A 27741-nucleotide genomic window follows, 5' to 3' on the forward strand; every position below is an offset into this window, starting at 1 on the left:
CAGTGGGTGGCTTGTGTTTGTGGAGAGCGTGGATGAAGGCAGGACGTGGGAATGGTCTGAGGACCAGCCCCTGAGCATTCTTCTTTACCTTTGCCTGAATGTGGTGGCCCCAGGAGCCAGTGTTGGGACCATTTGGGGTCCTAGCCTCCAGCTGCTCTTCCCTGCTAGAGATCTTTACTTTCCATCTGATTTGAGTTACTGAAAGCTGTGTCAAAGTTGTTTACCAGCTCTGCTTCACGAGCACGTGTTGCCTTGGCCTTGAGGATCAGAGGATAAAGGTTTTCACCTGCGGGCCCACCTGACTGTTGGGTATATAAGCCTCCATGTTGCTGTTGAATAGGGGGCCTCTTACCAGTGAGTGACTAGAGGTACGTGTCTCTGTCTCTCTGTTTGTGTGTTTGTGTGTTTCAACCTCCAGCCCCTTGCCCGAAGCTCGGGAACTGTATGGTGGTGCATAGAGCGCAGACAGGCGTTGTGCGCTGCAGGCCAGGAACCTGGGCTGTCGTCAGGGGCCTTAAAAGCCTGTGGTTTGGCATTTCACTCAGGTTTCAAGGTGCCCTCAAACAGAGGGGCAGCTCTAGTGTTTCCCACTGCCTGCGAAGAACGGGTCACACACAGGTCAGGGAAGTTTGGGGTTAGCTATGTCAATTTTTGGCTGCTGCCTGACTCGAGCCCCCATTTCCTCAGGTCCTGGGACCAGCATTTTAAAAAGCGTGTCATGTCTGCCCATCTCCCTAGTGTAGGGAGAGCCGCTGACAGGAGACAGTCTCAGATCAGGGCCCGGCTCCCACTTTGCCTACTACGTAGTCTTACTGTCTGTGTTTTGTGGACGCTCTAGAGACAGGGAGAGACTGTCCTCATCAGGTCCTTGTTCCTGACGGTGGTCCCCAACTGTGCAGAGCCACCACTGGAGGGATGACCACAGATCTCTGAGAGACCCAGGAACCCAGAGACCTTAGCTGGGTGTGGGGTCCTTTCTTCAGGCATTTGTGTCCCTTGAAGGTACACTGGCAGCAGCCAGAGGAGGGGTGGTCCCGGCAACACTTCCTGTCTGTGCTGCGCACCCTTGGCTGGTGTCACTGCTCTTCAAGCCTCCACAGCATGCAACCCCTTGTCCTTCCTACCCGGGTTCTCCCGGGCCTCACAGTCAACTCAGGCAGAGTGCACAGGGCACACCAACACACAAAGTCCCTGGATGCTTGTCTTGGAGATGGGCCCAGGCTTCCCGTCAGGTTACTGACTTGTCTGCAGGGCTTACGTGTTTCAGCTTACTGCACCTGGAACCTGCTGCCTTGCCCCTCAGAGGAAGTCCTAGAAGCATGCCTGTCTATTCATCCTGCGGTGAGTACTGGAGGCTCACAGATTGCCAAGGGCCTCTCAGGCTGCTGTGTGTTGGTAGCTAGCATGAGCCCAGTGCGCTCTCAAGCCAAACACTCTCCGCATCCTGCTCTCCCTAGACTGAAGGGGAGGTGGAGCCTCTAGGAGCAAATGCAATTGATCTGCAGGTCCTAGGCTGCACTCTGCTGGCTGGAGTGGTTTTTGTCTCGAATGTTTCTCCTGTCTTATAGGGGGCTCTCTTCTGGCCCCAGGACAATAATTCTGCAGCCCTCATTTCTTTTTTTTTTTTTCTTTCTTTCTTTTTTTTTATTGAGAATAAGAAAAAAAGTTTCCGCCTCCTCCCAGCCTCCCATTTCCCTCCCCCTCCCCCCAAAGCCCTCATTTCTTGATTCATGTCTCAATCCGTTTCTCCCTGTGGGGAGTCACATAATCCCTGGTATAGCTCCTCCTGGAAAAAGGAGATATTAAATCCCTAGGGATGCTCAGGGCCTTCCCACCATGTCCCATCACAGGGATAGACTGGGTCTGTCTCTCAGGGGAGCAAATGGCTCTGTAGGAATCACCGCCATGCTAGGGCACCACCATGGTACCCAAATCTACCCAGCTGCCTCCACCCCATCCTGCGCTTGGACTTTGGCCTTGTAAGGGACACAGAGCACTTCCTGTCACTCCTGCATTTGGCAGAAGTTTATCTGCAGGAGGTGTTGGGGCAGGGGACTATCAGGGTATGTTTGGAGCCAGGGAGGACTGTGCGGCTTCACAATGGGGCCTCCAGTCCTTGCATTCCATCCTCCCAAAGAACACCGTGTTAGCTATGTTTCTATTGCTGTGACAAAACACCATCACTAAGGCAATTTATGAAAAAGCATTTAATTTGGCTTATTGTTTCAGAGGGGGGGGGGAGTCCATGGTGTGGTGTGATGGAACAGCCTTATCGTTTCAGGGGCGGGGGGAGTCCATGGTGTGGTGTGACTGAACGGCCTTATCGTTTCAGGGGGGGAGTCCATGTGTGGTGTGATGGAATGGCCTCATTGTTTCGGGGGGGGGGGGGGTCCATGGTGTGGTGTGAAGGAACAGCCGAGAGCTCACAGCTTGATCCATAAACACTAAAAGGACCAAGAATCCCATGAGCCTTTAAGACCTTGAAGCCTGCTCCCAGTAGCAAATCCCCCTCCAACAAGGCCACATCCTAGGTAGATTCCAGAGCTTGTCAGTGACCAAGCTGTGTTCCTTTCAAATGCTGAGAGTGGAGTTGGAAACCATTTGGGGACCAAAGTGACCTTGGAAATGTACTTGAAGGGCATAGAGCCTCCTCACTCAGATGTGTGATTCCCAAGATATTTCTGTAGAAATGAGTGATAAAATACAGACAGGGACCAGATTTGCCCAGAGACATGCACATGCTAAGATAGGTGGATCTCTGGGGTTGGCTGGCCAGCCTAACCGGCAAAATTCCAGACCATTATACACACGAGCACCTCTCTCTCTCTCTCTCTCTCTCTCTCTCTCTCTCTCTCTCTCTCTCTCTCTCTCTCTCACACACACACACACACACACACACACACACACACACGTAGTCAAATAATCAGAATATCTTTTATTTGTGGTGTTACACAGGAAAGGCATAAAAAGCTTGCTGCGTTGGGGGGAGGGAGGTGTTTAAGGTGACATAGGTTGTGGGATGCCACTGTGAACGACTTGCTAAGTGTACCTTCCAGCAGATGCTGGTGTAGGTTTGGCTAGAGCCAGAGCCATGTGCCATGGTTGGGGTCTTAAAAAGGCAGGTGCCATCATGTGGGGACTTGGGAGGTAGCAGCTATGATTTGGTAGAAGACAATACTGCCATCCCCGCTGCCAAGGAAACAGGCTTCGTCAGAGCATTCTGCGAGGATCCTTGGGTGGAAACAGTGGCAGTGAGCCTCAGGTCATTGGCCAGTCCCCTTGGCTGTTCTGAAGGGTCTGCCTCATTCTAGGAAGACAGTGAAAGGAGGGGAGCCACCTGCAGACAGCGGAGGCACAGGGACACACAGACAGTTACTGTTGGCTACCGTTGGTGGCACAATGTCCATGTCCTACATGGCGAGAGCTCCCTGGGCTGCTCCCATGTTAGCAGGGCTGAGACTCACAGGGTGGCAGGACCTAGAGACCCAGTGCCCACTTGCTGAGAGGCGGTTGGTGTGAGTGTTGGCGCGGGGATGCTTTGGAAGTTTTTAAAGAAAATACTAAGATCAACTTTGGGGTCAGCATCTGAGGTAATAAGTTAAGAGTAAGCACCAAGCTGGGTGTGGTGGCACACGCCCGTAATCCCAGCACTTGGGAGGCTGAGGCAGGAGGGTTGCCACAAGTTGGGGGGCCAGCCTGGGTTATGTAGTTCCAGGCTAGATAGGGATAAAAAGTGAGACACTGTCTCAAACAAACAAACAAAAAAATAGAACAAAAACAGAAGGAGCACCAAAGAGGCCTTCCCACGCAGCTGCCGGCGGGCAGGGTGGCCGGCTTATAGGTTCTTCATACACACTTGGCAGCGGCTGATGTGTGTGCGGATGAGGCCGGCCTTGAGTGTGTCGGCAGATGGCGTGCCCTGGAAGTTCTGCTCAGGGATTGTGGTCAGCCAGAAGCTGTACTTGTTAGCGTAGTAGTGGCAGGTCCCACGGCCTCCGTTACACTCAATGAAAGGGGTCGCACGGAAGTCCTCCAGACAGCTACCTGGCGACACCAGCGACTGACCGCCACCTTCGTCCCCAGCCGCGGTGTGCTGTGCAGAGAGAGAGACAGAGCGTGTTAGGAGCCACGTGCCGGAAACACCCAGGCACCTCGGCTGAGTGTGTATTCATCTGCTTTAAGGCAGATGCTCACTATGTTGCCCTGGTCCTGGGATCAAATGATCGCTCGTCCCTTAGTGTCCTGAGTAGCTCATATTAAGAGCGCGCATTACCACGCCTCGTTTTTGCAGACTCTCAAGTTGCCCGGGACAGGCCTCAAGCTCTCTGCATAGCAGAGGGCGACCTTCAGTTCTTGTTCCCCTGCTTCACTTCCTGTGAGCGAGGCTTACAGGTAGGGGCTCCTGTGCCCAGCTTATCTGGTGCTGGAGCTAAAGTTCAGGGCTTTGTGCTTGCCAGTGGAGGATTCTACCAGCCAAGCCACAACCCTGTCCCTCTTTGTTCTCTGTCAACACAGACCCTGGGGACAGAGCTCTGCTGTCAGGGTGCACAGCAGTGCTGAGGTTGCTGGGCCTCATGTCCAGAGTTGCCCTGATGCTGGAGGAGGGTGTTGCAGGTGCAGACATGGCATGAACCACAGCACCCATGACTGGCTGTGTAGTGAAAGCGGCAACCCAGAAGTAGGCTCAATCTGTAGATACGGCTGACTACATTTTGGTTAAACAAAATGTAAAAAGGCTATCAATCATTCATTCAAAATGCCCAGCAGATGAAAAAAAAAAAACAAAAACAAACCAATCCTGAAATAGGTAGGGGTTGTGAGCTCAGGTTTGTAAGCTGAGGCAGGAGATTGCCAAGAATTCAAGGAGAGGTTGGGCTACAGAGTGGGACTCTTCCGAAAGTTCCTTCCTTGCCTGGCACATGGCTCTGTTAGCCTGCATCAAGCTGAATTATAGTCCTCAACTCCTGTTCCAGGTGTCCTTGTATGACACACAACTTGAGCAATTGTCCCCTATGATGTATGTGTGTGTGCATGTGTGTTTCTATGGAGGTCACAGGTTCAAACTGGGTGGTTATTCAATTGGTTTCCACTGTATTTTTTGAGAAGCGAGTATCTCCTTGGGTCTGGCGCTTTCTGGCTAGTCTGGCTGGCAAGAGAGTGCCTGGGATTCTGTCTGTCTCCCAGCACTGAGGTTACAGGCTCACTCCATCTCACTGGCATTCACACGGGTGCTTGGGCATCCAAACTTTACTTGCTGAGCTCAGATCTGCAGCCCTGATTTATTCTTCCAGATGCGTGTGCCCTTCCCGTGCCCCAGCTAGGGGGGAGATGGGCAAAGTGCCACGCGGTTGTGTGCTCGGAGAAGGGAAAAGCACTACACACATACCATGAGGAAGGAGTAGCCGATCCACAAGCTCCGCCACCCGGCGGGGCAGTGGGGTATAGAGACGTCTTGGCTGTGCACGGCAATGGCCACGGCTGGCGCCTCACACACAGAGCAGCGGCTGATGTAGGGCTTGATTTCTTCCTCAGCCACGGGCATCATGGGCAGCGGGGCCGTGGTAGAGAGCCAGTAGGACTTGTCATTGCGGCTGGCGTAGTAGCAGACGTCCCCGGGGTTACAGTACAGAAAAGGCATAGTGCTGAAGCGCGCCAGGCAGGAGCCCGCCAGCCCTGCGCGAAGAGCACATGAGAGTTCATTCAGTCCTGCTGCTTCCAACGTCTATGCTCCCACCGGGCCCAGAGCGGGACTCCGACTCTGGCTGAGGCTCTCTCCAGCTCAGCAAAACGTTCAGTCAGCCGGGTCCACCCTCAGCTCATCCGCGGGGTGTGAGACCTGCCCTTATGCCTCCCAACTGTTATTTTGCATCCTATCCTGGTTTGTCTTTTCTCCATTGCATTGCAAAACTTACGTTGGGGATGGGGCCACAACGGGAATGTCCACAATGCTAGAGCCTGATTGGTACACTTCCAGGACCCGATGGCCCTGGAAGTGTCACCAACACACAGTACACTCCAGCCTTCCACACGCACTTTGGCCCTCTGAGGGATGGCAGACAGGCTCAGCCACTTTGACCTTGTGCGCTTTGTATTTTTTAATTCGTGTCCTTTAAAGGCACACACATTCACATGCCTGTTTTTTTATGAGCACCTGTGTGGAAGGATTAAGTCCATGCCCTCACCTCTCTGTCTGGCTCCAACTTATGTTCTAGGTTTGGGGGGTGGGAGGAAGCCATAGAATTTGGAAGCAACTGGAGCCTCCAATAGAGAGAGCAATCTTGGTTATAGAGCTACTTGCGAGGTGTGGATGCTATGCCAAATTAAAAGCCCGCTGTGAGGGTCCCGAGGCTGAGGCTGTGGTGACTTCAGTCTCCATGGCCATCCCAGCTTCAGCTAAGTCTGGAGAAGGTGGTGGTCATGGAACTGTAGCCGGGAGAAGCTCATCTCAGAGGCTCACAATCTGACCGTGACTACCACCGAGCTAGGGAACAGAGTTGGGGCGTCACGCAGCACCTACCTAGGTCCTGGTTGTGGGCTTTCTCCTGGCCCTCGAAGTACAGCAGGCTGTACCCACTCCAGAGTTTGTTCATGCCCACGGGGCACATGGGCTCCTGGTCCGTCTGGCTGTGTTTCACCAGGAGGTAGCCGATGCTGACGCTGCGGCCTGGCATCCCTGGCAGGCCGGGGTTCCCTGGACGGCCTGGCTCCCCTAGAACCCGAGAGAAAGTGGTTGCTATTTAACTGCCTGTGGGCACCAGGGCAGAGGACAGGATCCCAGTTCATTTATAGGATGCCAGGCTTGGGGCACAGGCTTTCTAGACTACAAGCCTCAGGAAAGACAGACCTAAACCAGCTCAGGAGGCCAACAGGACAATAACGATGGCACCAAACATGAGCAGGAAGGGTTGTGAGAGACGGTGGCTACAGGGGCGCTCCTCCAGGGACAGCCGGCACATAGCAGAACTGCGGAACTGGGGAGCAACTAGGCCTCTTCCTCCCAGGACGGCCACTTCTCAGGGTGTTCAGGGTAGAACACTCTTTAGGAAGAGTAACACCCACCTGCTGTAACCACCGAGGGCCCCAGTTCTTCCCAGGAGACAGAGAGCATCTCGTCTGGCAATCGGCCGTCACTGGGCCCTGTTACTACCATTCTCCCCGAGGCCCATCCTCCAGGCCTGCTTTTTTAAGACTCCCTTTCCACTGTGTCTTCACACCTAGGACTAGTTCTGATTTGCCCCTGCTGCAGGACGAGTCTCTCCGTGGCTGCCCCCGGCTGCCACACAGCACTCCTTGGTGGGCCACTGTCTTCTGACTGACACTGGTGACACCCCTTGTGTGTGTTACAGCACAGCTTCCACTGCCACTCAGGCCAAGCTTGGGTTGATGAAAACAAATCTTTTTTATGGGTGGGGGGCATAAAAATGGTTGTTACTTCTGCCCCATGTAGAAACACTTTAAAGAAGTAACACAGGTATTCCCAATACCCATCACATGCTGGGTTTGGAAGCTTATTGTCCCAGCTCTGCCAGCACCTGTCTGTCCCTCACCTGTAGACTGGTCGGGGTGTCCCCACCCTCAACAGAACTCTGTCCTATAAGTCACCCAATCACATACCTTCCTGGCCAATAGGGCCCTGTTGTCCCATGGGCCCTTGGTCTCCCCGAAACCCTGGAACAGCAGACACGCCACCTCTGCCCTGCGGTCCAGCCTTGCCTGGAGCCCCACGGAAACCTGTAAGACATTAAATAAGTGTATGTCACTGTGCCTAGCAATGTGGTGTCGAGCCAAAAAGGACAGACGTGGGTACAGAGCAAAACGGATGGGGGTCCTTTTCTTAGGGTGGGGCACAGGGACCCTGCCCAGAGCCCTACCTGGATCTCCAGGAGGGCCTTGAGGCCCTATCTCTCCCTGTGCACCAGGAAGGCCTCTCCTGCCTTGGGGACCCATGATGCCAGGCTGAATAGCAATCTTCTGGGGGGGGATGCCTTGAATGCCTGGAGCTCCCACGGTGCCAGGAGCACCTGCAAGTCAAAGAGAAGCCACGAGTGTCAGGAACAGGCAACTGCCTCGTGTTTTCACTGTGACTTCACCTGCTTCTTCTCTCTGAAGCCCACCCTGAAGGCACACGGGAACACACCTGAAAGGTCCCCTCACACTGGCCACTCAACACCCACCTTCCGCCAAGGCCCTGGGCGCACTGGAAGCCCACCTGGCTTTTCTCTCTACCCTTTAGAGAACGGGGTGCATGCCAGCGAGAGCCAGGTCGGCGCTGTCACCCCACAGGCTCTGCAGGCACCACTCACCTGGGAATCCTTGGTCTCCTTTGGGTCCCTTGGGGCCTCTGTCACCCACGGTCCCAGAGGGCCCCGTGTTGCCCATGAATCCTTGCTCACCCTTGGGCCCTGCAATGAAGATGGAACAGTCAGGACCAATGTACAGAACGGGGTCTGTGGTCCTCTGCCTGCCGTGCTCCCCGCTTCACATGACACTGTTACCTTTCTCCCCCGGAAGACCAACTACACCGGGCTGGCCCTGGGGCCCTGGGTCCCCAACCCATCCTTTCTGTCCGGGGAATCCTGCAGCTCCAGCGCTCCCCTCATCTCCTTTGATTCCAGGAAGTGCGTCTGATCCAGGTGGCCCTGGAGGACCTCGGTAGCCTGCGGGCAGAAGTCACAGTGTGCAAAGGTTACATATGGGTCGAGGAGCCCTGGTCATGGACCCACGGCTTGCTGTGGAGGCTCTGGCATTATACCCAGTCATTGCCCTGGACGCAACTTTTGGAGAGCTGGTAACAGCAACAGTATCTCTTATTTAATAACAAAAACCATCAACAAGACTTGTAACATAAATATTACCATTTTAAAGTTTTAAAGGACACATCCTAGGCTTTCTCAGAGGCACTCAGCATTGTTGATGAACTCTATCCTCACTAAACCATGACCCTCCACACCCTCCTCGTCCCAGGAAACCACCTCCTCTCTGCCTTGTGGGACCTTCTATACCTGGAGCCATGCCATAGTTAGCCTCTGTGACTGGGAAACGTCACTGAGCATCCCCACCTCCTCCCTGCCAGAGTGTGCGTTCAGAAATCCTTTTAGAGGTTGGCTATTGTGCTGTAATGCACAAACTGCATTTTGCTTTTCTTTCATCTTTTATTGATGATCACTTAAGCAGCCTCTGTCTCCTGTTTTATATAATGTCTATAGGGACACTGATGTTCAAATAATTGTTAGTCGGTAGCGTCATCTTCATGCCTTCTCCCCTATTTTTGTTTTTCATATCTGCTCTCACTTTGTATTTCAAGCTGACCTGAACTTGCTTGTACTCTAGGTGTTCTTGCCTCCTTCAAGGGCTGGGATTACAGGTGGTTGCTACCACCCAGCTCTGTCTCTTTTTAATACTTAGCTAGTTCCTGGTAGATGTGGTTGGTGGACACAGATTAAAGATACAAACCCTTGCCGGGTGGTGGTGGCGCACGCCTGTAATCCCAGCGCTCGGGAGGCAGAGGCAGGCGGATCTCTGTGAGTTCGAGGCCAGCCTGGTCTACAAAGGAAGTTCCAGGATCCAGGACAGGCTCCAAAGCTACAGAGAAACCCTGTCTCGAAAAACCAAAAAAAAAAAAAAAAGATACAAACCCTAAATGGTGAGAAAGATGAAAACTTGGTGCAGGTCTGAGGCCACCCAGGTGGGTACGAGGTCTATCCTGTCATGTGATGTCATGGGGACCGTGCGGTGTGGGTGATGGATGGTGGGGGTACACGTTCCTTTGCCTGTCTGAACAGTGTATGGAATACAACTTCTCCCCTAGACATATCACCCATTACAGACGCTGCCTACCTTCTAAGCCAAATATCCCTGGTGCCCCTACATCACCAGGTGACCCAGTTATGTTGGATGGTGGAGAGATGCCAGGAAACCCCTGAAGTCCTGGGCTTCCTGCTGGGCCACGCTCCCCTGAGGAGGAAAACAAAAGTCAGTTTAGCTTCATCTGCCCACTTTCAGGGATTCCACTCCCCTCTCATGGTGCTCTCTCTAGATGAAGCATCCTCACAGAAGCTGAGATAGTGTCTTTGGACAGGGAACATTTCAGGGGAGGAAGAGGCACGTGACTGCCCAGGAGGCTGGAGGCTGACCATTAGCTCCTCTGGGCCACCAGCCACCATGAGTCCTGAGAGCCCACTAGAGGGTGTGGCCCTCAGACACTGCCCCGAGAGAATGGCTGTCAGAGCCCATGAGGATGGGACGCTGGAGCCCACGACAACAGCTAATCCCCCATTCAAGGTCTCCAATATCAGAGGCAAGGAAGAAGGGAGAGCTTGTCCTCCACCAACTGAGTGGGGCTGGGAGATGAACCAGCATTGGAGTAAAATAAGCCAGACCACAGAGTATAGCAACAGAGACGAGCTGGGAGTTTGTGCCTGGAGATTCCCCTCAGAGGACCTTGGACACGTAGTTTCCTTCATATGCTGTGGGGTCTACTCATGGAGATGGCTACTTACCTGGGGTTCCCCGCTCCCCTTTCTGCCCGGCAGGTCCCACAGGGCCTGGAAATGTGTTGGGTTCTCCTCGGTCACCCCTGTCTCCAGCGGGGCCTGGGAAACCTGGGTCTCCATGGACGTCAGCACCTGCGGTACAATTATAACAGCAGTGGTTGGCACCAACTCCATCCATGCAGGGGAGGTGGCCTGTTGTGTGTGGTATGATGGTCCTCACAGTGTGGAACAGAGAAATAGGCAGTCATCACAGTGCCTTTTAGCTCTGGTCTCAGCAACATGGAGTTTGAGACTCAGAAGGGATATCACAGAGAACACAGTGGAGCTCTCTATGGACAGAAGGCCTTGGCCTTCAGGGAGTCCAATATTATAGCAGCAGCTGACCACGCTTGGGGACCCCAACCCAGTCTCCTGGTTCTAGTGGCTGCTTTCATCCTCTGCCTTTATTGGGTTTTGAAAATTTGATCTCATTTAAAATATTTCCTGCTTACACATCAGGTGCTCAGAGCAAACTAAACAACAATACAGTCTCACCGTGGCTGCCACAGCCTCACCAGAGTTGCTGTCATTTGCCTATTGATTAATTTTCCTGCAGGTGGATGACTATTGAGTAGTGTAAAAATCTATAGTTTGGTCAAATAGCACTTATAGGATGATTTTCCCCTTATTTAAATGTATTTTTAAAAATTTCTTGCTGGGCAGTGGTGGTGCACGCCTTTAAGCCCAGCACTCGGAAGGCAGAGGCTGATGGATCTCTGTGAATGAGCCAGGATTGATATATAGAGGAAAAAAAGCAAAACAAAAGCCCTCCCCAAGCGACAATGACGACAACGGCAACAACGATGACAACAATGACAACGATGACAATGGCAACAATGACGACAACGACAACAACGACAATGATGACGACAACGACACCAACGATGACAATGACGATGATGACAACAATGACAATGACGACAACAACGATGACAACGACAACAACGATGACAATGACAACAACGACAATGACACTCCCCACTGAACACGGATGATTTTTATAGTCACCGCTGGATACCTGGGGATCCAGGGAAGCCTTTGGTGCCTGGCAGGCCGTGTAATCCGCTGATCCCCCGGATTCCCGGAAAACCTGTGGGAAGTTATCATTAGTCATGCCGTGTAGGACATGTGTCCGGCTGGTTCCAGGACAACCCTAGCCCGCTTTGGCCTGTGAGCAGCACTGACCTTTATGTGACAAGCAAACTGCCACTCTTGTGTGACCCACGGGCCTATGTGTGAACCCTTTTCAGACATTTTAGGATGTTTAGAACAGGAAGGGGACCCCGAGGCACTATCTCTGTGATGCCTGTCATGGCGTATGCATGATTTATAAAAGCCGTTGGGCCCGTGAGATGGCTCAGAGGCTAAGGTGCTTCCATGACTGACAACCCGAGTTCAGTCCCTACACGGAAGCAGAGAACTCACTCCTGCAAGCTATCCTTGGCCTCCCCTACATGCTCCATGGCACACCCTGCTTCCCAGTCAGTTGTATGTGCATGTACACACAATAAATGCAATAGAAGAAAAGCTCTGCTTGGAGCAGGGAGGCTGGTGTCACTTCTGTTCTCTCCATTCCTGAGCTTAAGCCTTTCTAAAGACACAGATGACCCCTGGGGTTGGGTGTGGTCACGGGAGCCTAAGGGTCTTGTAACCTTTTACATGAGCAGGCGGCAGCCAGCAACAGGACACGAGGACACCTGTGTATGTCCTTCTGACTTTCTCATATCCTGTGTAGAGTGGCTAAAGAAAGGCCAGAGACCTCCTTCACAGACTTTGAAAGAACGGTACTCAACTTCATATGAAAAAGCAAAAACCCAGGACAGCCAAAACAATCCTGTACAATAAATCTGGAGGTATCACAATCCCTGACTTCAAACTCAACTACAGAGTTACAGTGCTGAAAACAGCCTGGCATAAAAACAGACAGGAGGACCAAGGGAACCAAATCAAAGACACGAATATTAATCTACACACCTTTGAACACCTGATTTTTGAAGCAAAAAATATCAAGTGGAAAAAAGAAAGCATATTTAACAAATGGTACTGGCATAACTGGATATCAACATGTAGAAGAATGAAAATAGATCCATATCTATCCACATGCACAAAACTCAAGTCCAAATGGATCAAAGACTTCAACATAAAGCCAGCCACACTGAAACTCATAGAAGAGAAAGTAGGAAGTACACGTGAATGCATTGGCACAGGGAACCACTTTCTAAATAGAACCCCAGCAGCACAGACACTGAGAGAAACAATAAATGGGACTTCCTGAAACTGAAAAGCTTCCGTAAAGCAAAGGACACGGTCAACAAGACAAAATGACAGCCTACAGAATGGGAAAAGATCTTCACTCCAAAATATACAAAGAACTCAAGAAATTGGTCATCTAAAGAACAAATAATCCAATAAAAAATGGAGTACAGACCTAAACAGAGGAATTTAAAATGGCTGAAAGACACGTAAGGAAGTGTTCAATATCCTTAGTCATCAGAGAAATGCAAATCAAAACAACTCAGAGATTCCATCTAACACCTATAAGAATGGCCAAGCTCAAAAACACTGAAGACAACTTATGCTGGAGAGGTTGTTGGGTAAAAGGAACATTTCTGCATTGCTGGTGGAAATGCAAGCTGGTACAGCCCCTTTGGATGTCAGTGTGGCAATTTCTCAGAAAATTAGGAAACAACCTTCCTCAAGACCCAGTAATACCACTTTTGGGTATATATTCAAAGGATGCTCAATCATGCCACAAAAACGTGCTCAGCTATGTTCACAGCAGCATTGTTTGTCATAGCTAGAAACTGGAAACAACCTAAGTGCCCCTCAACCGAAGAATGGATAAGGAAAATGTGGTATGTTTACACAATCGAGTACTACACAGCAGAAAAAAACGACATCCTGAATTTTGCAGGCAAATGCATGGAGCTAGAAAACATCATTTTGAGTGAGGTAACCCAGATACAGAAAGACAATTATCACATGTACTCACTAATAAGTGGTTTTTAAACATAAAGTAAAGAAAATCAGCCCACAAATTACAATCCCAGAGAACCTAGACAACAATGAGGACCCTGAGAGAGACATAAATAGATCTAATCTACATGGGAAGTAGAAAAAGATCTCCTGAGTAAATTGGGAGAGGGGTGAAGGGGGAGGGGAGAGGTAGGGAGGAGAGCAGAGAAAAATGTAGAGCATAATAATAGCCAAAAAAAGGGCTGGAGAGATGGCTCAGTGGTTAAGAGCATTGTCTGCTCTTCCAGAGGTCCTGAGTTCAATTCCCGGCAACCACATGGTGGCTCACAACCATCTGTAATGAGGTCTGGTGCCCTCTTCTGGTCTGCAGACATACACACAGACAGAATATTGTATACATAATAAATAGATAAATAAATATTTAAAAAAAAATAATAGCCCAAAAAAAAAAAAAAAAGGCCAGAGACCTCCCCGGAAGCTTCCGGTCACTTTTCTGTAGGTATGTGCCCTCTTTTTTTTTTTTTTTTTTTTTAAAGATTTATTATGTACGCAATGTTCAGCCTCCATGTATGTCTGCAGGCCAGAAGAGGGCACCATATCTCATTACAGATGGTTGTGAGCCACCATGTGGTTGCTGGGAATTAACTCAGGACTTCTGGAAGAGCAGTCAGTGCTCTTAACCTCTGAGTCATCTCTCTCCAGCTCAGTGTGTGCCCTCTTTGCTGAAGAGCGTGCCTGGTGTCTGGTCAGCGGATTCCACGGCTGCAAACCTGCACTCAGTGTCCTGTGACTGTAGTCAGCCACTGACATACCTGTCCCTGTCTACTCACGGGGCTCAGCGACAGCAGCCTACAGACAGGTGCCTCTCCTTGCAATCTGGCAGTCTGGACACTTGGCCCTGAGTGTTGGTGGTCACTTGTCTCTTTTCCTAAAAAGAGATCCCCCTTACCTGGCAACCCTGCTACTCCTGGCCAGCCGTAATCTCCCTTGTCACCAGGTAGTCCGCTTCGTCCTGGGTCTCCCTGTGGCCCTTGCAGGCCTGTGAGCCCTGGAAAACCTGTGGGGGAATGAGCAGGAAAAGTCTGAATGTGTAGGAGCCCTGACAGGTGGAGCAGGCCTCTGGGGAGCCTCCCACGAGGTCCTAACTGGCCCTGTCCACTCCCCATTGCTAAGGGCTCCCATAGCCCACATGGCATCGCTATGCATTGCTGGTCTCCAGATGGAGCCAGGCAATGGGACGTGTGTACAGGGCAGTCTCTTGGACACAAGTGTTTGTAGTGGAGGAGGGAATGGCCAAGGTGGCTGGCCACTTGCTCCTGGTCTCAGGAGGCCACACTCCAGGGCAGGCTATGGCTACAGTAATCTCACCTGTTTGCCCTTTAAGTCCAGGAGAGCCCTGGGCTCCAGCCAGGCCTGTTATCCCAGGAAATCCAATGTCACCTTCGGCTCCTTTCTCGCCGAATAATCCCTTGATACCTGGAACCAGAGATTGATTTGCTGTGTGGAGTGCTCTTTCTACAGAGGACACATGCTGACATGTATGACTGCGTCGGCTGCCTCCCGACGTGGGGGCTGCTCCTGCGCAGTGGCTTTGGTCATTTGCTGCAGTCCCTTAGGACCACGCTCAGCAAGCCAGGCTTAGAAGTGATACTCTGGGCTGTTGGAAGAAACAAAGTAACTTGTGTACCTGGAATTCCGGTGACTCCCCGTTCCCCCTTCAGGCCTGGGCTTCCTGGTAAGTTGACAGTGTCCCCAATATCACCTGTGACATACAGAGAGGAGATGAGTTCTAGCTCATTAGCTCTGGACCGGCTGCTGTGCAGTCTGGCTCCAAATGCCCAGCAGCACCCCCGGACCCGATGGCACCTCGCTTAGCCAGGAGCTAAGCTCTGACGGCCCTGCTTTCACTGTCCCAATGACACTTACCAAAGTCCCCAGTAGGGCCAGTCTCGCCAAAAAGCCCCGCTACTCCGGGGGCACCCTTTTCGCCCTAAGACAAAATTGAACAGAAACAATATTGAGGCTCCGTACACTGAAAAGCCAGGACAGGGGCAATGGTAGTTGGCGAGCCCTCAGGTTGTCACTGATAGGCACAGTGGTGATATTTTGTTTATGATATAACAAAGTTTGCCTGAGGATAAGAGCACAGAGCTAGGCACACTAGTTAGCCATAGAGGCCAGTGTGCCATAGTGGTGGCACACTCCTTTGATCCCAGCACTCGGGAGACAGAGGCAGAGGGATCTCTGTTAGTTCAAGGCTACTCTGGGCTACACAAAATTGATCCAGTCCAAAAGAGAAATAGAGGCCACACAAAGGCGATCCCAGAATTTGGGATCACACACCTTTAATCCCAGCGCTAGGGAGGTGGAGACAGGAGTGATATGGCTGGGTGCAGAGAAGAATATAAGGTGGGAGGAGACAGGAGCTCCGTGTAGTCTGAGGACAGGGTAGCCCCTTTGGTCTGAGCATTGGTAGAGGTAAGAACTCTAGTGGCTGCTGCTCTGCTTCTCTGATCTTCAGCTTTCACGCCCTGATAGCTGACTGAGCTTTTATTATTAAGACCAATTAGAATTCGTGCTACACACAGGTAACCTTGTCTTAGAAAACCTTTGCTGCTTCCAAATCTGTGGCTTGGTCCCAGAGCAGAGGAGGGGAGTGGGTCTTATCGAACAAGCAGGGTAGGGGCCCCTACTCACCCTACTTCCTATGAACCCTGGGAACCCAGTAATTCCAGGAGGGCCAGCCACCCCTGGCTGTCCTGGCGTGCCTGGTATGCCAGGGACTCCGATGTCACCCTTGACTCCCTTGATGTAGCCGGGCCTCCCAGGTAGCCCTGGGATTCCAGCCTGTCCTGGGATTCCAGGCATTCCTAGGTTACCTGTGAGAAGAGCAAGGAAGGCCTGGTGAGGGCAGGACCCTTCCCCCTATGCCTGCAACTGCACTCTGAGCGCATCTGCCAGTGTCCAGAGCTCCAAACCGCAGCACAGAAAAGGGGTGTGGCTCTGGTATCAAGATCAGGAGATGCTGATTATGGGGAGACTTAAAGCACAAAGTAAGCCTGGCAGAGTGCAGGACTGTCCTGGAGTCCAGGCAGGAGGACCAGGGCTGGGGCAGAGGGAGCTGGCCCCTGTATGCTGCCTCACCTTTCAAGCCCAGGTAGCCTTTCAGGCCCATTGGTCCTTCATCTCCCTTTTCTCCTTTAATGTCCTTCATCCCGGGCAGGATAAGAGGAGGTGGTCCTGGAGGGCCCCGGTCCCCTCGGTTTCCTGGAAGGAAGCAGAATTCTGTCATTTCCCAAGACCCCTGATGGTGAGGGAATCAATCACTAAACTGGTCTGGTCCTCAGAGCTCTGTGTTGAGCACGGGAATGGGGGTTCAGGGGAACCACAGCTCTGGGAGGCTGCAGGAGCCACAGCGAGGGAGCACAGGGCAACCGAATTTCAAATTTAACTTAATTTTAAGCGTCAGGTCTCTGTTCTGCTCTGTTTGAGCTAAGGTTCCACATAGACTAGGCTGTCCTTTGAGCTCACTAGACATCGGTCTTTCCATGCCCTGGGATTACACGCATGCCCAATCCTAATTTAACTTTAAATGAGCTACTTTGGTTCCATGTCCTAAAAGATCCAAGTTAGCATGGATTTACTGAAAAACAAAGGTAATCTTGAAATCTTGGAAGAACTATTCTGCTAGAAATCTGCAAAAACTGTAACTTATAGCTCGGTGCAGCTGATCAGGCCTGCAGTTCCAGTCAAAGGGTGACCCAGGTGGGGAGTGTGGACCTGGGTGCTCCAGACCAGTCTAGATAACGTGCTAACAAGTCTATCCCAGGAAAACAAAATGAAGTATAAAATGAACACACACACACACACAGAGTCATTCTACATATGAGAGATAATGTGGCATGTGTCTATTTGCCCTGCCGAGTCCGGCTTATTTACCAAACACAGAAACCTCTGGATCTGAAGCAAGGCCATACCTTTAACACCTGGCTCGCCAGGCAGGCCCTTCAGACCAGGTACTCCAAAGAACCCAGCTTCTCCTTTGACTCCTGGGAACCCTGGTCTTCCTTTGAGTCCCAGCAAGCCCTGGAAGCCATCCATTCCGGGTGACCCTCGGGCGCCTTTGGAGGAAGAAGGAGAAGGTTAGTGGGGACCAAGTGTGTGGGACAGGCTGGCCTCCTGCATCCTTGACACTGTGGCCATGTCCCTTACATGAGGGCCTGTGAAGACCCTTTGCCCTGAGCAGGGATTTCTGGGACAACCACTTTCTAAGAGCCTCAGACGTCGGGCGGACGCCAGCACGAGGTGGCACAGAGAGTCCAGGAGGATTTCGGATGGGTCCCACGGGTGAAAGTGACCCCAGTCCTCTCACACCATGGGCAGATGCCACGGGCTTTAGGGAGGTCACCAGGGTACTTCCAGCAGCTTCTGCCCACGGAAGTCCTCTCACACTGTGGGCAGAGGCCACGGGCTTTAGGGAGGTCACCAGGGTACTTCCAGCAGCTTCTGCCCACGGAAGATCTCTTGCAATAGTTTCCGTGTGTGTGTGTGTATGTGTGATGAGTTCAATTCCAGGGGCCAGGTGTTTGATAAAAACACCATCATCCTGGGATCTGAACCTGTTTACAGCAGGTTCTGTCTAGAACCTTCCTTGTGCTGATAACCCTGAGGTGAGGAGACAAACTGGCTTGCTGATGGACATTAAGTAGCATCAGCTAATCTCCTGGGTTCCTGCGGCTTCAAGCTGGCAGGTGGGTAAGGTCAGTCTCTAGCCAGCTTGGGACCCCTGGGACAGCTGCTTCAGTCAGAGAGTGACCAACCTCGCAGCCCCAGCAGGGGAAGTCCTTGCCTGACTTCACATTTATTTACCTTTTTGCCCAGGGACACCAGGCATCCCAGCCATTCCTTTAAATCCGGGGCTTCCGGGATGACCACGCTCGCCTGACACGCCGGCATCACCTCTGTCCCCAGACAGACCTTTCATGCCCACAGGGCCAGGGACACCAGGCTCACCAGGTTCACCCCTGTCTCCTGGTAAACCTGTCAGAGAGAGAGAGAGAAGCAAAATTAAAGGGCGTACGGGGCAACCCTTACAAAGCCTTTGGGAAGATAAATTTCCTTGGAGGAAAACAGAAAACTGTCCCGACAGAGATGAGCCATAAAACATGGCCTGTGAGCCCTGCAGGGATTACACTTCCTAGAGAGGTCACCGTGACAACACCGAAGGCCGCCCATGGAGTGAGAGCCCAGTGTGCCCTCCCCAGGGACAGCTCCTTGCCGCCATACCCAGGGACCCATGCAGATGGCAGCAGAACACTGTCAACTTGGGTCAGCTACAGTGACCCAGGGTAAGTCAACAGGCAGAGTTTCAGCATCGGTTGATGCTTGGTCAGCCAGTAGAGAAACCACCAATGTCCTCACGCACCCCTCCACCCTTCAGGTTCCCCCTACAGCAAGGAGCTGGTGGCCTTTAATCCCTGGCTTACTACGTTTGTCTATTTTAAATCTCCAGTGGCCCCCAACTTGGTATTTAACACATTCTACCTCCTGACCAATCTCCTCACCCAGTCACTGCCCCTCTCCTTCAAATGAGCTCTCAGTCCAGCCCTTGGGTGCTGGTCGCCCTGTTTCTTAGGTGTCCTGTCCACTCTTGTGCCACCTACCTCCTGTTCGGTGCCAGGGTCTTCCTATTTGCATGACTCTTGGCCTCAAGCCGTGTGTCATGTGCAGCAAGCCCCCCTCCAGCCTGCCTTACCCTGACCAAACACAAGCTTGTCCACGAGGGAGATATCTATCTCTAATAAAGCCTGGCTCATTTAGAGCCAGGCCTTTGTAGTCTCCTGGATCATTGGAGACCATGGCGGAACTAGGAGCTGCTGAGCCCCTGGGAACATGAGGCAGAAGGCCTGAACCTCCTCAGCACTGGCCACCAGCATGGCACGCAGGAGAGCTGGCTTCGCTGGGGGTCCAGGCAGCAGTTTGGGACACAGACAAAGCCACACATGGGTACCCCTGAGACCAGGGAAAGGCCTGGTTTGCAAGAGGGTCTGTGCGCATAGTTGATTGCTCGCAGAGATGGCAAAGGCCCTCTGCAAAATTACTGCCCAACTGTGGCAACAGGGAATGCAGGAGGATTAGAGATTTTGTTTTTCAAATTTAGGAGTAAAGATTCCATTAAGAACGTTCTTACTTGTCAGTGTATGGCACCGTTACAACTGTTATACGTAAAAAATGTTCTTAATCAGTAAAACAAAAAATCAGGAAGCCAGATCCAGTGGCTTACACCTGCAGTCCCAACATTTGGGAGACTGAGACAGGAGAATTGCTGGAGCCCAGAAGTTTGAGACTAGCCTGGTCAACATGGTCAGAGTGGGTCTCACAAAGCCATAACCAAACAAACTTTTGGAAACGTTTGCTGGTCCGTGAAATGAAAAAGCCTTGGGTCAGTTTTGCGCTGAGTGCTGTGGGAGAGCTAACCACTCTGGTCTAGCCACTCGCTGCCAGTGCCCTAAGGATATCTCCACCCGTGACCACCTTCCCTGCCACCCTGAATGTCTCCTTTCTGCACCAGAGCAGGGATTTTGAACCTTTGTAGTGAAATTGTCTGTTTTCCTAATGAAACCACATGTAGGCCCTCGACAGACACAACAGGTGCAGGCTGAGCTGTCTCCTCCAGCTGCTTAAATTTTTTTTGACAAAAGATAGGATTTGTTTTTGGAACCCCTTGCAGTTCTTGTGGGTTCCTTGGAACACAGCTTGATGACTACCCAGGAAAAGACCATGTTAGGTTGGACGTTAGCACCCGCGAGGGCCCCAGACATTCCTGGGGTGCTGAACTCTTACCTCCAAGGCCGGGGGAGCCTGGCAGCCCCAAGGGTCCCTCTCGGCCAGGAGCTCCTGGGAACCCATGTTGTCCTGGGGGTCCGGAGAGTCCTGGCTGTCCCGAAGGTCCTGGGAAACCTGGCTGACCCTTGGATCCTGGCATTCCGGGCATGCCTTGGCTTCCTGCGGAGCCAGAGACAAGAGTTGTGAGATATCTCTGCTCACTTCATCATAGGAAATTCCTGCTTGACCAGACTCAGTATAGAAACTCCAGCAGGATGCAGTCAGGACTGCAGGAAGCACCCTCCAGGCGGAGCAGAGCTAAAGCCACAAAACAGGTGAGTCACTAGGGCATGGAAACCAGCGTCTTGGAGGTTTCCTTCTGACTTTGCTACTGTGCGAATATTCCAGGACAGGAAACCCAGTTGCCGCTGCGTGTAAGTCCTTAGCCTAGTTTTCTCAGCTTGGCAAGATCAGTATTCAGCCACATTTAAAAATGTTCCCGAGCCAGGAGTCCACGCCAGCACTTTCTGGGATACATCCTTCCCAGTTTGCATACCGGCTACAGGTCTGAAGAGAAAGCGGCAAGCCTGTATGGTGAGCAGAGGACCTAGAGCACAGAGTCTGTGGGCCACTGTCTCCTGGCCATGGACGGTTAATATGTTGTCCACTGCATTCTCTCACACGCACACTGTGGGCTTCTGACCAAAGCCACTGAGAAGGGCGTTGCACTCACCCTGGGGGCTGCAGTGCGACTCCCCACCTGTCAAGCCACTCACCTCGGAATCCAGGGGGTCCTCTTTCTCCTGGAGGCCCTTTTAGCCCAGGATGTCCTGGTAGTCCAGCATCTCCTCGGGGCCCAGGTTGGGCCCCTAGGACTTCCCCTGGAATCCCTCTGTCTCCAGGGGGTCCAGCTGGTCCTGGAAGTCCAATAGGGCCTTGGAGTCCATCTGGGCCCGGGAGGCCTGTAGCACCTTTGGATCCTCGAGGTCCCATGAACCCTGAAACAAAGCAAGGGTGGTACCTTGAGCCACAAGTCTGCACTGTTATGTTCTGAGATAGCATTGGCAAGCATCGAGAGAGCCAGAGTGTGATGAGGTCTCAGAAGGGCATCTGCAGCCCGAGAGCCTGCCCACTGCCCAGAGACTGGACCACTCAATGTCATTAAACCTCTTCGATTTCCTTCACTATCGGCTTTCAGACTCCGCTGTATCAAAACATGGATGGAGTGATGAAAATACACCCCAACATCTAGAGATGCTGGCAGTGGGGAGTGAGTGGGAAAGCTGTGGATGGCTGTCACAGGGATATTCCGTGTGGCACTGAGGAGGGACCATTAGACTCTGTGTTTATTCTTTTTGAGATGGAGCCTTACTGTGTATCCCTGGCTGACTGGAAGTCGATATGTAGACCAGGCTGGTCTCCACTCACAAAGATCCGCCTGCCTCTGCCTCCTGAGTGTGGGGATTAGAGGTGTGTGCCGCCCCACCAGGCACTGAGTGCTTATCTTTAATTATCTACCCATTTGGACTGAGGAGATCCTGGGGGAACTCAGTGGGTAAGAGCATGGGCAGTTCTTGCAGAGGACCTAGATTTAAGACTCAGTATCCACGCGGGACTCAGAACCATCCTCAACAACCCCAGTCCCGAGAATTTGATGCCCATTTCTAGTCTCTTTGGGAGCCAGGCATGTACATGGTACACACATCTACACGCAGGCAAATACTCTTACACACTAAAAAACAACAAAATACAAGCTTGGAGAATTAGTGAAGTGCACCTTGGTATTCCTGAAATGATGAGATTACCAGGGTACTGAACTAATCAATATGCTAATCCCTTTGTGGATTAATAACACAATAACATTATTGGGAGGCGTGAAGGTAGGACATGGGGCCTAGCTGGGTTAGTAGGGATATGTTCTTGGTGGCTTTATCTCTCCCCGGATCTTCCTGTATTGCCCCCTTTTCTGCTTCCTGGCCGCCGCAATGTGAACAGCTCTGCTCTGCTCACCTTACCACGATGAATGGATGCCTTTGAAACCGTGAGTCAAAATAGACTTCCCATTGTGGATTGTTTTCTCGGGTGTGCTGGTCATGTAAACCTAGCTACACGCTAGCAGCTAATGGTGACAGGACTGTCTACACGTTCAGAATACTCTGAGGAGAGGCCAGTGCTAGGCTGTTCACTATCCATTAAGGGATATCTCCCTATGTCAAGGCTGTGGCTCCTGCCAGACCTCTGCATCCATCCAGCACAGCAACGGTTAAAAAAAAAGCCAAGAATTTTTAACTTCTCAAGAGCTCGGACAACAGTTAGTTATCAATCCTGGAAGATAGTCGAGCTGGGGTGGACCTGATCACACACACGAGCCATTCCCTCAATGTAAGGACACAAGTTGTGTTGACTCACCTGGGGGTCCTGGGAAGCCTTCACGACCTGGGTCTCCTGGGAAGCCCTTGAGCCCTGGTCCTCCAAATTCTCCTGGGACTCCTGGTGTTCCTCTGCTGCCTTTGATACCTAGACACCCAAGGAAACCACAGTCATTGTCAGGTCCTCTGAGGACCAACGGATGTGATCCAGCTTCATCGTGAACCAATGAGGCCTCTCATGGAACTTGGAAGGGATGAAGCCGGCGGAGGCCAACATAAAATGGCTCTTGCTACAGCTGGGGCACCTGCATGGGACCAAACTAGACCCTCTGAATGTGGGTGACAGTTCTGTGACTTGATCTGTTGTCTATAGGAGTCCCTGGCAGTAGGACCAGGATTTATCTGAATGCACTGACTGGTTTTTTGGAGCCCATTCCCTATGGTGGGATACCTTGCAGAGCCTTGAAACGGGGGGGTAGGGACTTGGTCCTGCCTCAACTTGGTATGCCAGACTTTGTTGATTCCCTAAGGGAGGCCTTACCACCTCCGAGGAGTGGAGGGGAGGTGGGAAGGGGGGAGAGGTGGGTGGATGGAAGAAAGGGAGAGAGGGGGAACTGGGGTTGGTATGTAAAAATGAAAAAAAAAATTAAAAAGGGAGAGATGGGGGGGGGGGAGAGAGAGAGAGAGAGAGAGAGAGAGAGAGAGAGACTCTTGCTATATTTTCCCCAGGCAAAGCAGGGGCCCAGTGCTTACTATGTAGATTCTTTTTTATTTTTTCTGAGACAGGGTTTCTCTGTGTAGCCCTGGCTGTCCTGGAACTCACTTTGAAGGCCAGGCTGGCCTTGAACTCCTGAGGATCTGCCTGCCTCTGCCTCCTGAGTGCTGAGACTAAAGGTGTGTGCCACCACTGCACACCATGTCCATTCTTTTCATGGAGTGCTGAGGAGCTAGCTTCCCTGGGAAGTGACCACAGTTTGTAGTTGTTCTGATGGCAGAACCTCAGTGTGTTCAGAGATGAGTAGGTGTGTAGGGCTAGCGGAAGGGAAAGCCAAGGTAGGAAGCAGAGACATTAGGCCATGGCATGAAGGCTGAATATGAATATTACCTATAGGGCCTGGGGGTCCTGGCTGGCCAGGTGGTCCTGGGGGGCCTCCAATGCAACCTGGAGACAGAGGAGAGGTAGGTGAGCCGAAGTGATGTCAGTGCTGAGGCTCACTGCCTTGGGTACCGCTGGGTCAGAAGCGGCCGGGAAGACTGGTTACTACGTAATGCTCAGATGAACTCAATGACCTGATAACTCCTGGCTCTGACGCAAACAAACTCTGAACTTCATCATGTGAAGAAGCCAGACTGTTAGCACAGACAACGTGATGCTATTGTTTAATATTATAATAAGATATTAAATAAAAAAAGTCTAATAAAAAGTGGAATTGTGCTGGCAAGTTTTCCCACGGGGACAATAGCCGTGACCCAACCAAATCATTGTGGGTCCCGGTAGTTCCGGGGGGGACAGGTTTCTTCCATCTGAAGACATCTGTCAGTAGATGGACACACATTTATAATTTCTAAAGAAAACTGTTTGATTTCTTTGTGAATCTGCGTGGTTCACTGGCCATCGAGTCCCGCACTTTATACTGTCCAGAGTGGTAACAGTCTAGAGACTCCTGGTCTCCATCACTGTACCTGGCTGCACGATCACTTGCTGGCCATCTCCAATAGGCCTTTTCACACCTGTGTCGCAATCTGGAGAGACACAAACGAAGGAGGCCAGGTTAGACCCGACGAAAGTCATCGGCTTACCCAGTGCGCAGGTGTCTCAGCGTGTATTTGTGCGTGCGGTGCCAAGCAGCTTGGACATGGGTGACTTCATTTGCCCAAAGAAGCTCTACCTCCCAGCCACCTAGCGGAAAAGATGGTGGTCCCGAGGAGCCTGCAGTGCACATCTGTTCCATGTGCTGGGAACAGACGTGGTGTGTGATACTGCTGCCTGCTTCCCCGGGCACACACGTATGGTCTAGAACAGGCAACATAGAGCCACGCTGACTGTCCCAAGCCTCAGGAGGATGAGGGCAGGGCTCCTTCATACCTAACTGTCCTGGTGTTCCTGGGGGACCTGGAGGACCATCAAAGCCTGGAAGTCCTGGCAACCCAGCATCTCCAGGGAAACCACGCTCGCCTTTCGGGCCTGGTAAGCCCTGTCCTGGAGGACCCACTTCTCCTGGAAAGCCCTTGGTTCCGGGCAGGCCAGGGAGACCTGCATCTCCAGGAGGGCCTTTGATGCCATCACCCTGTAAGAGAATCCCAGTTACCTTCAAACGCATACAGACATCAGGGCAGCTATGGCTTCCCAATTTCCCTTCCCCATTTCGCTGGGCTTCTGGGCCATAGGCTGAGGACAACTGGGAGGAAGATGCCTATACAGGTGACCGAGTTGAAGTTAGATTTATGCCTCACCAATCAGCACAATGGAGGGTTGGTTGGGGAGAGACGTGTTTATATTCAGGACCATGGGCACAGGGATCAGCATCCAGTCTATCTATTAGGATTAGCATGTGTGACATGTCTGCTGTTCACGAGGGACAGCACATCGTGACAGGGAAGTGAGCTAGTTGGAGGAGGAGGAGCCATGTGTGTGCTCTTAGAATAAGAGGCAATATTACTGGATTGGAATGAGGACAGGTTAGGGTCCTGTCAGTGGAATGCCCTGTCTGTGGTGATGATACCAGCCAGGTGGGGACACCTGTGGGGGCCATGGAGGGACAGAGGTAGGGAGTGGTGAGCTCTGGGTAGTGGGGAGGGGCAATGCTCACGTGGTAGCCCCCAGCAGGGCTCCAGAGTCAGTGCTATATATAACTAATGAGAAGCTGCTTGTCCCGGCATGCCTGCAGAGCCATGAATGAAAGGGGACTTCTGATGGAAGACAGGCAGATGCTGAGGAGCCACCCTGCCAGTGACATCACCTTCCTCCTTTGCATTCCAAGGGAAGAGAGTATTATGGGATGGACACTGGGCCAAGCTCTCTCTCTGTTTGCGGGGCCCTCAAAGCCTCGGCGCATCCGTATTTTAGCTGCTCTAGTATGTGTGGTGCTAACAAAACATTTTACAGAGCCACCAGAGATCAGGGAGTGGACCAGCTAGACTCAGGTGGATGTTGTGTGTGTGTCGGGGCAAGCCAATGGGTTTTCTGCAGTGGACATTTTGTCCTTAGCTTCTGGCTACAGCAAGCAAGGTTTGTGAACACTTAGGGAGACCAGCTCTCCAAGATCTGCTCTGGGAACAGAGCAGGAAGACCCTTTCCTGACAACACATGGGTCTTGATCTATAGTAGACCATGACAGGTATTTATCTTTCTCCTCTGGGCTTCCTTCCTTCCTTCCTTCCTTCCTTCCTTCCTTCCTTCCTTCCTTCCTTCCTTCCTTCCTTCCTTCCTTCCTTCCTTCCTTCATCTGGGCTCAACATCTGGGCCCTTCAGTCACTAGTCTTTAAAACACGATGTCTGCTGACTAAAGCAGAATGAACCTATTGTGAGCATGGGGTTGGGTGAGCGCCAGCGCCATGGCCGTGACCCTGCAAAGCGTAAAGAACTGGAGGTCCTGATGAGAGGGATGGGCCACTCACACCACGGACTGCTTACCGGAGGACCGGGAAGGCCAGGGAATCCATCCAGCCCATCACGTCCTGGGACGCCGTCATCACCTTTCATCCCGTGAACACCAGGGACACCTGGCTGTCCTCGCTCACCTGGGAAAGAACTGCATGAGAATCTACCCATCCCAGGACCCCCAGATTGCTCACTGAGCCAGGAAGGGCTCAGTCACGGAGAACTAACCTTTGGTGGTTACTGTTCTGGAGTCTCCCTTGATTCCCTTGGGTCCCGGAAGTCCAGTGACGCCTGGGGCTCCCTGTGGACAGAAATACATGGCTGTCTCTTCCGTCTTCAGCTGTTAGAGGATCTTACGCTATACAGTTTGTGGGCGGTTGCCTGCTCGAAAGAGCTCTCCACAATGCCGGAACACGGCATCTGTTGGGAAGGGGGTCACCAGCCACAGTGCCCTCCCAGTGGTGGGCTAGCTTGGCTCTGTGGACAGTGGAGCTGCGAAACAGACCTTTTCATAGTGAGAATTAACAAAAGTAGCTCTGGGCGGACAGAGAGGGAAAACCTAGAATCTACGCTCAATGCACAAGCCGGTGTCCTCAGAGGGCATGGACAGGAGCTGGTGGACAGATGGATTTTCAGATGCCTAGAGCTCAAAAAGGACCCAGTCTGGATTCTTAGACTCAGTAACTGAGAAGCCTTGACCTGGGACACAAGGTGGCTTCACTCATAGCTACAATTGCTAGACTCCAAAGAGGTAAAAAACTTCCAGGACAGAGGGTAGGAATGATCATTTATGAGGCTAGAGAGAGGGTTAAGAGCACTTGCTGCTCTTGCATAGGACTCAGGTTCAATTCCTAGGCCGGCATGACAGCTCACAACTATCTGTAACTACAGTTCCAGGGGATCTAATGCCCTCTCCTGGCCTCTGTGGGTACTGCATGCATGTGGTTCCACAGGGTAGAAACGGTCTGGGATTGGGCTTCTGTGCATGAGGCATCACTTTGCAGGGTATCGTGGTTAACTACTTGTATGAATTTTGGACTCCTGGGTGTTAGAGTAATGAAATGGAATGTTGCATGCACTTGTGGACCACCTTATGCTAGAGGATTCCATGGGAACTCGGTCTATTGAGTTAGTTCTCAGCAGAGAAGAGAAACCCTTCTGGTGTGCGGTACACACACACACACACACATACACACACACACACACACACACACACACACACACACACACACACGTTTCCATCCATCCATCCAACCAGACAATCAGATAACCAGCTATGACCACAGAGCTATGACCACCATTTCAGGCATTCCTACCAATCATCTGGTTAACCAACAACCCATCCACTTATATCCATTCACCCACCCACCCATCCTCCCAGCCACTTATCCATCCTCTCTCTCTCTCTCTCTCTCTCTCTCTCTCTCTCTCTCTCTCT

The 27741-nt window shown here is 51.9% G+C and overlaps 1 protein-coding gene across 1 annotated transcript in view; it reads right to left on the minus strand.

Annotated features, from left to right (window-relative positions):
* Positions 1 to 2915: 2915 nt before the first annotated feature.
* Positions 2916 to 27741, minus strand: part of Col4a2 (collagen type IV alpha 2 chain) — a 134995-nt gene continuing 110169 nt past the window's right edge. Inside the window, exons 23-48 of the mRNA XM_050137125.1 lie at positions 26532 to 26604; positions 26337 to 26443; positions 24789 to 24990; positions 24386 to 24445; positions 23808 to 23864; positions 22743 to 22850; positions 21110 to 21331; positions 20352 to 20513; positions 18378 to 18548; positions 17486 to 17629; positions 16653 to 16775; positions 16206 to 16387; positions 15435 to 15498; positions 15196 to 15270; positions 14877 to 14984; positions 14458 to 14565; positions 11551 to 11622; positions 10500 to 10625; positions 9838 to 9954; positions 8496 to 8657; positions 8304 to 8402; positions 7872 to 8021; positions 7615 to 7731; positions 6518 to 6709; positions 5387 to 5673; positions 2916 to 4093 (exon numbers count right to left, since the gene is read on the minus strand). Of these exons, the coding sequence (XP_049993082.1) occupies positions 3836 to 4093; positions 5387 to 5673; positions 6518 to 6709; positions 7615 to 7731; positions 7872 to 8021; positions 8304 to 8402; positions 8496 to 8657; positions 9838 to 9954; positions 10500 to 10625; positions 11551 to 11622; positions 14458 to 14565; positions 14877 to 14984; positions 15196 to 15270; positions 15435 to 15498; positions 16206 to 16387; positions 16653 to 16775; positions 17486 to 17629; positions 18378 to 18548; positions 20352 to 20513; positions 21110 to 21331; positions 22743 to 22850; positions 23808 to 23864; positions 24386 to 24445; positions 24789 to 24990; positions 26337 to 26443; positions 26532 to 26604 (3546 nt within the window). The 3' untranslated portion in view covers positions 2916 to 3835. The remainder of the gene's footprint in view (positions 4094 to 5386; positions 5674 to 6517; positions 6710 to 7614; positions 7732 to 7871; positions 8022 to 8303; positions 8403 to 8495; positions 8658 to 9837; positions 9955 to 10499; positions 10626 to 11550; positions 11623 to 14457; positions 14566 to 14876; positions 14985 to 15195; positions 15271 to 15434; positions 15499 to 16205; positions 16388 to 16652; positions 16776 to 17485; positions 17630 to 18377; positions 18549 to 20351; positions 20514 to 21109; positions 21332 to 22742; positions 22851 to 23807; positions 23865 to 24385; positions 24446 to 24788; positions 24991 to 26336; positions 26444 to 26531; positions 26605 to 27741) is intronic.

This window comes from Alexandromys fortis, unplaced genomic scaffold (assembly GCF_014885135.2).
Source record: "Alexandromys fortis isolate MF-2015 unplaced genomic scaffold, M_Fortis_MF-2015_v1.1 scaffold_3, whole genome shotgun sequence".
Taxonomy (NCBI): domain Eukaryota; kingdom Metazoa; phylum Chordata; class Mammalia; order Rodentia; family Cricetidae; genus Alexandromys; species Alexandromys fortis.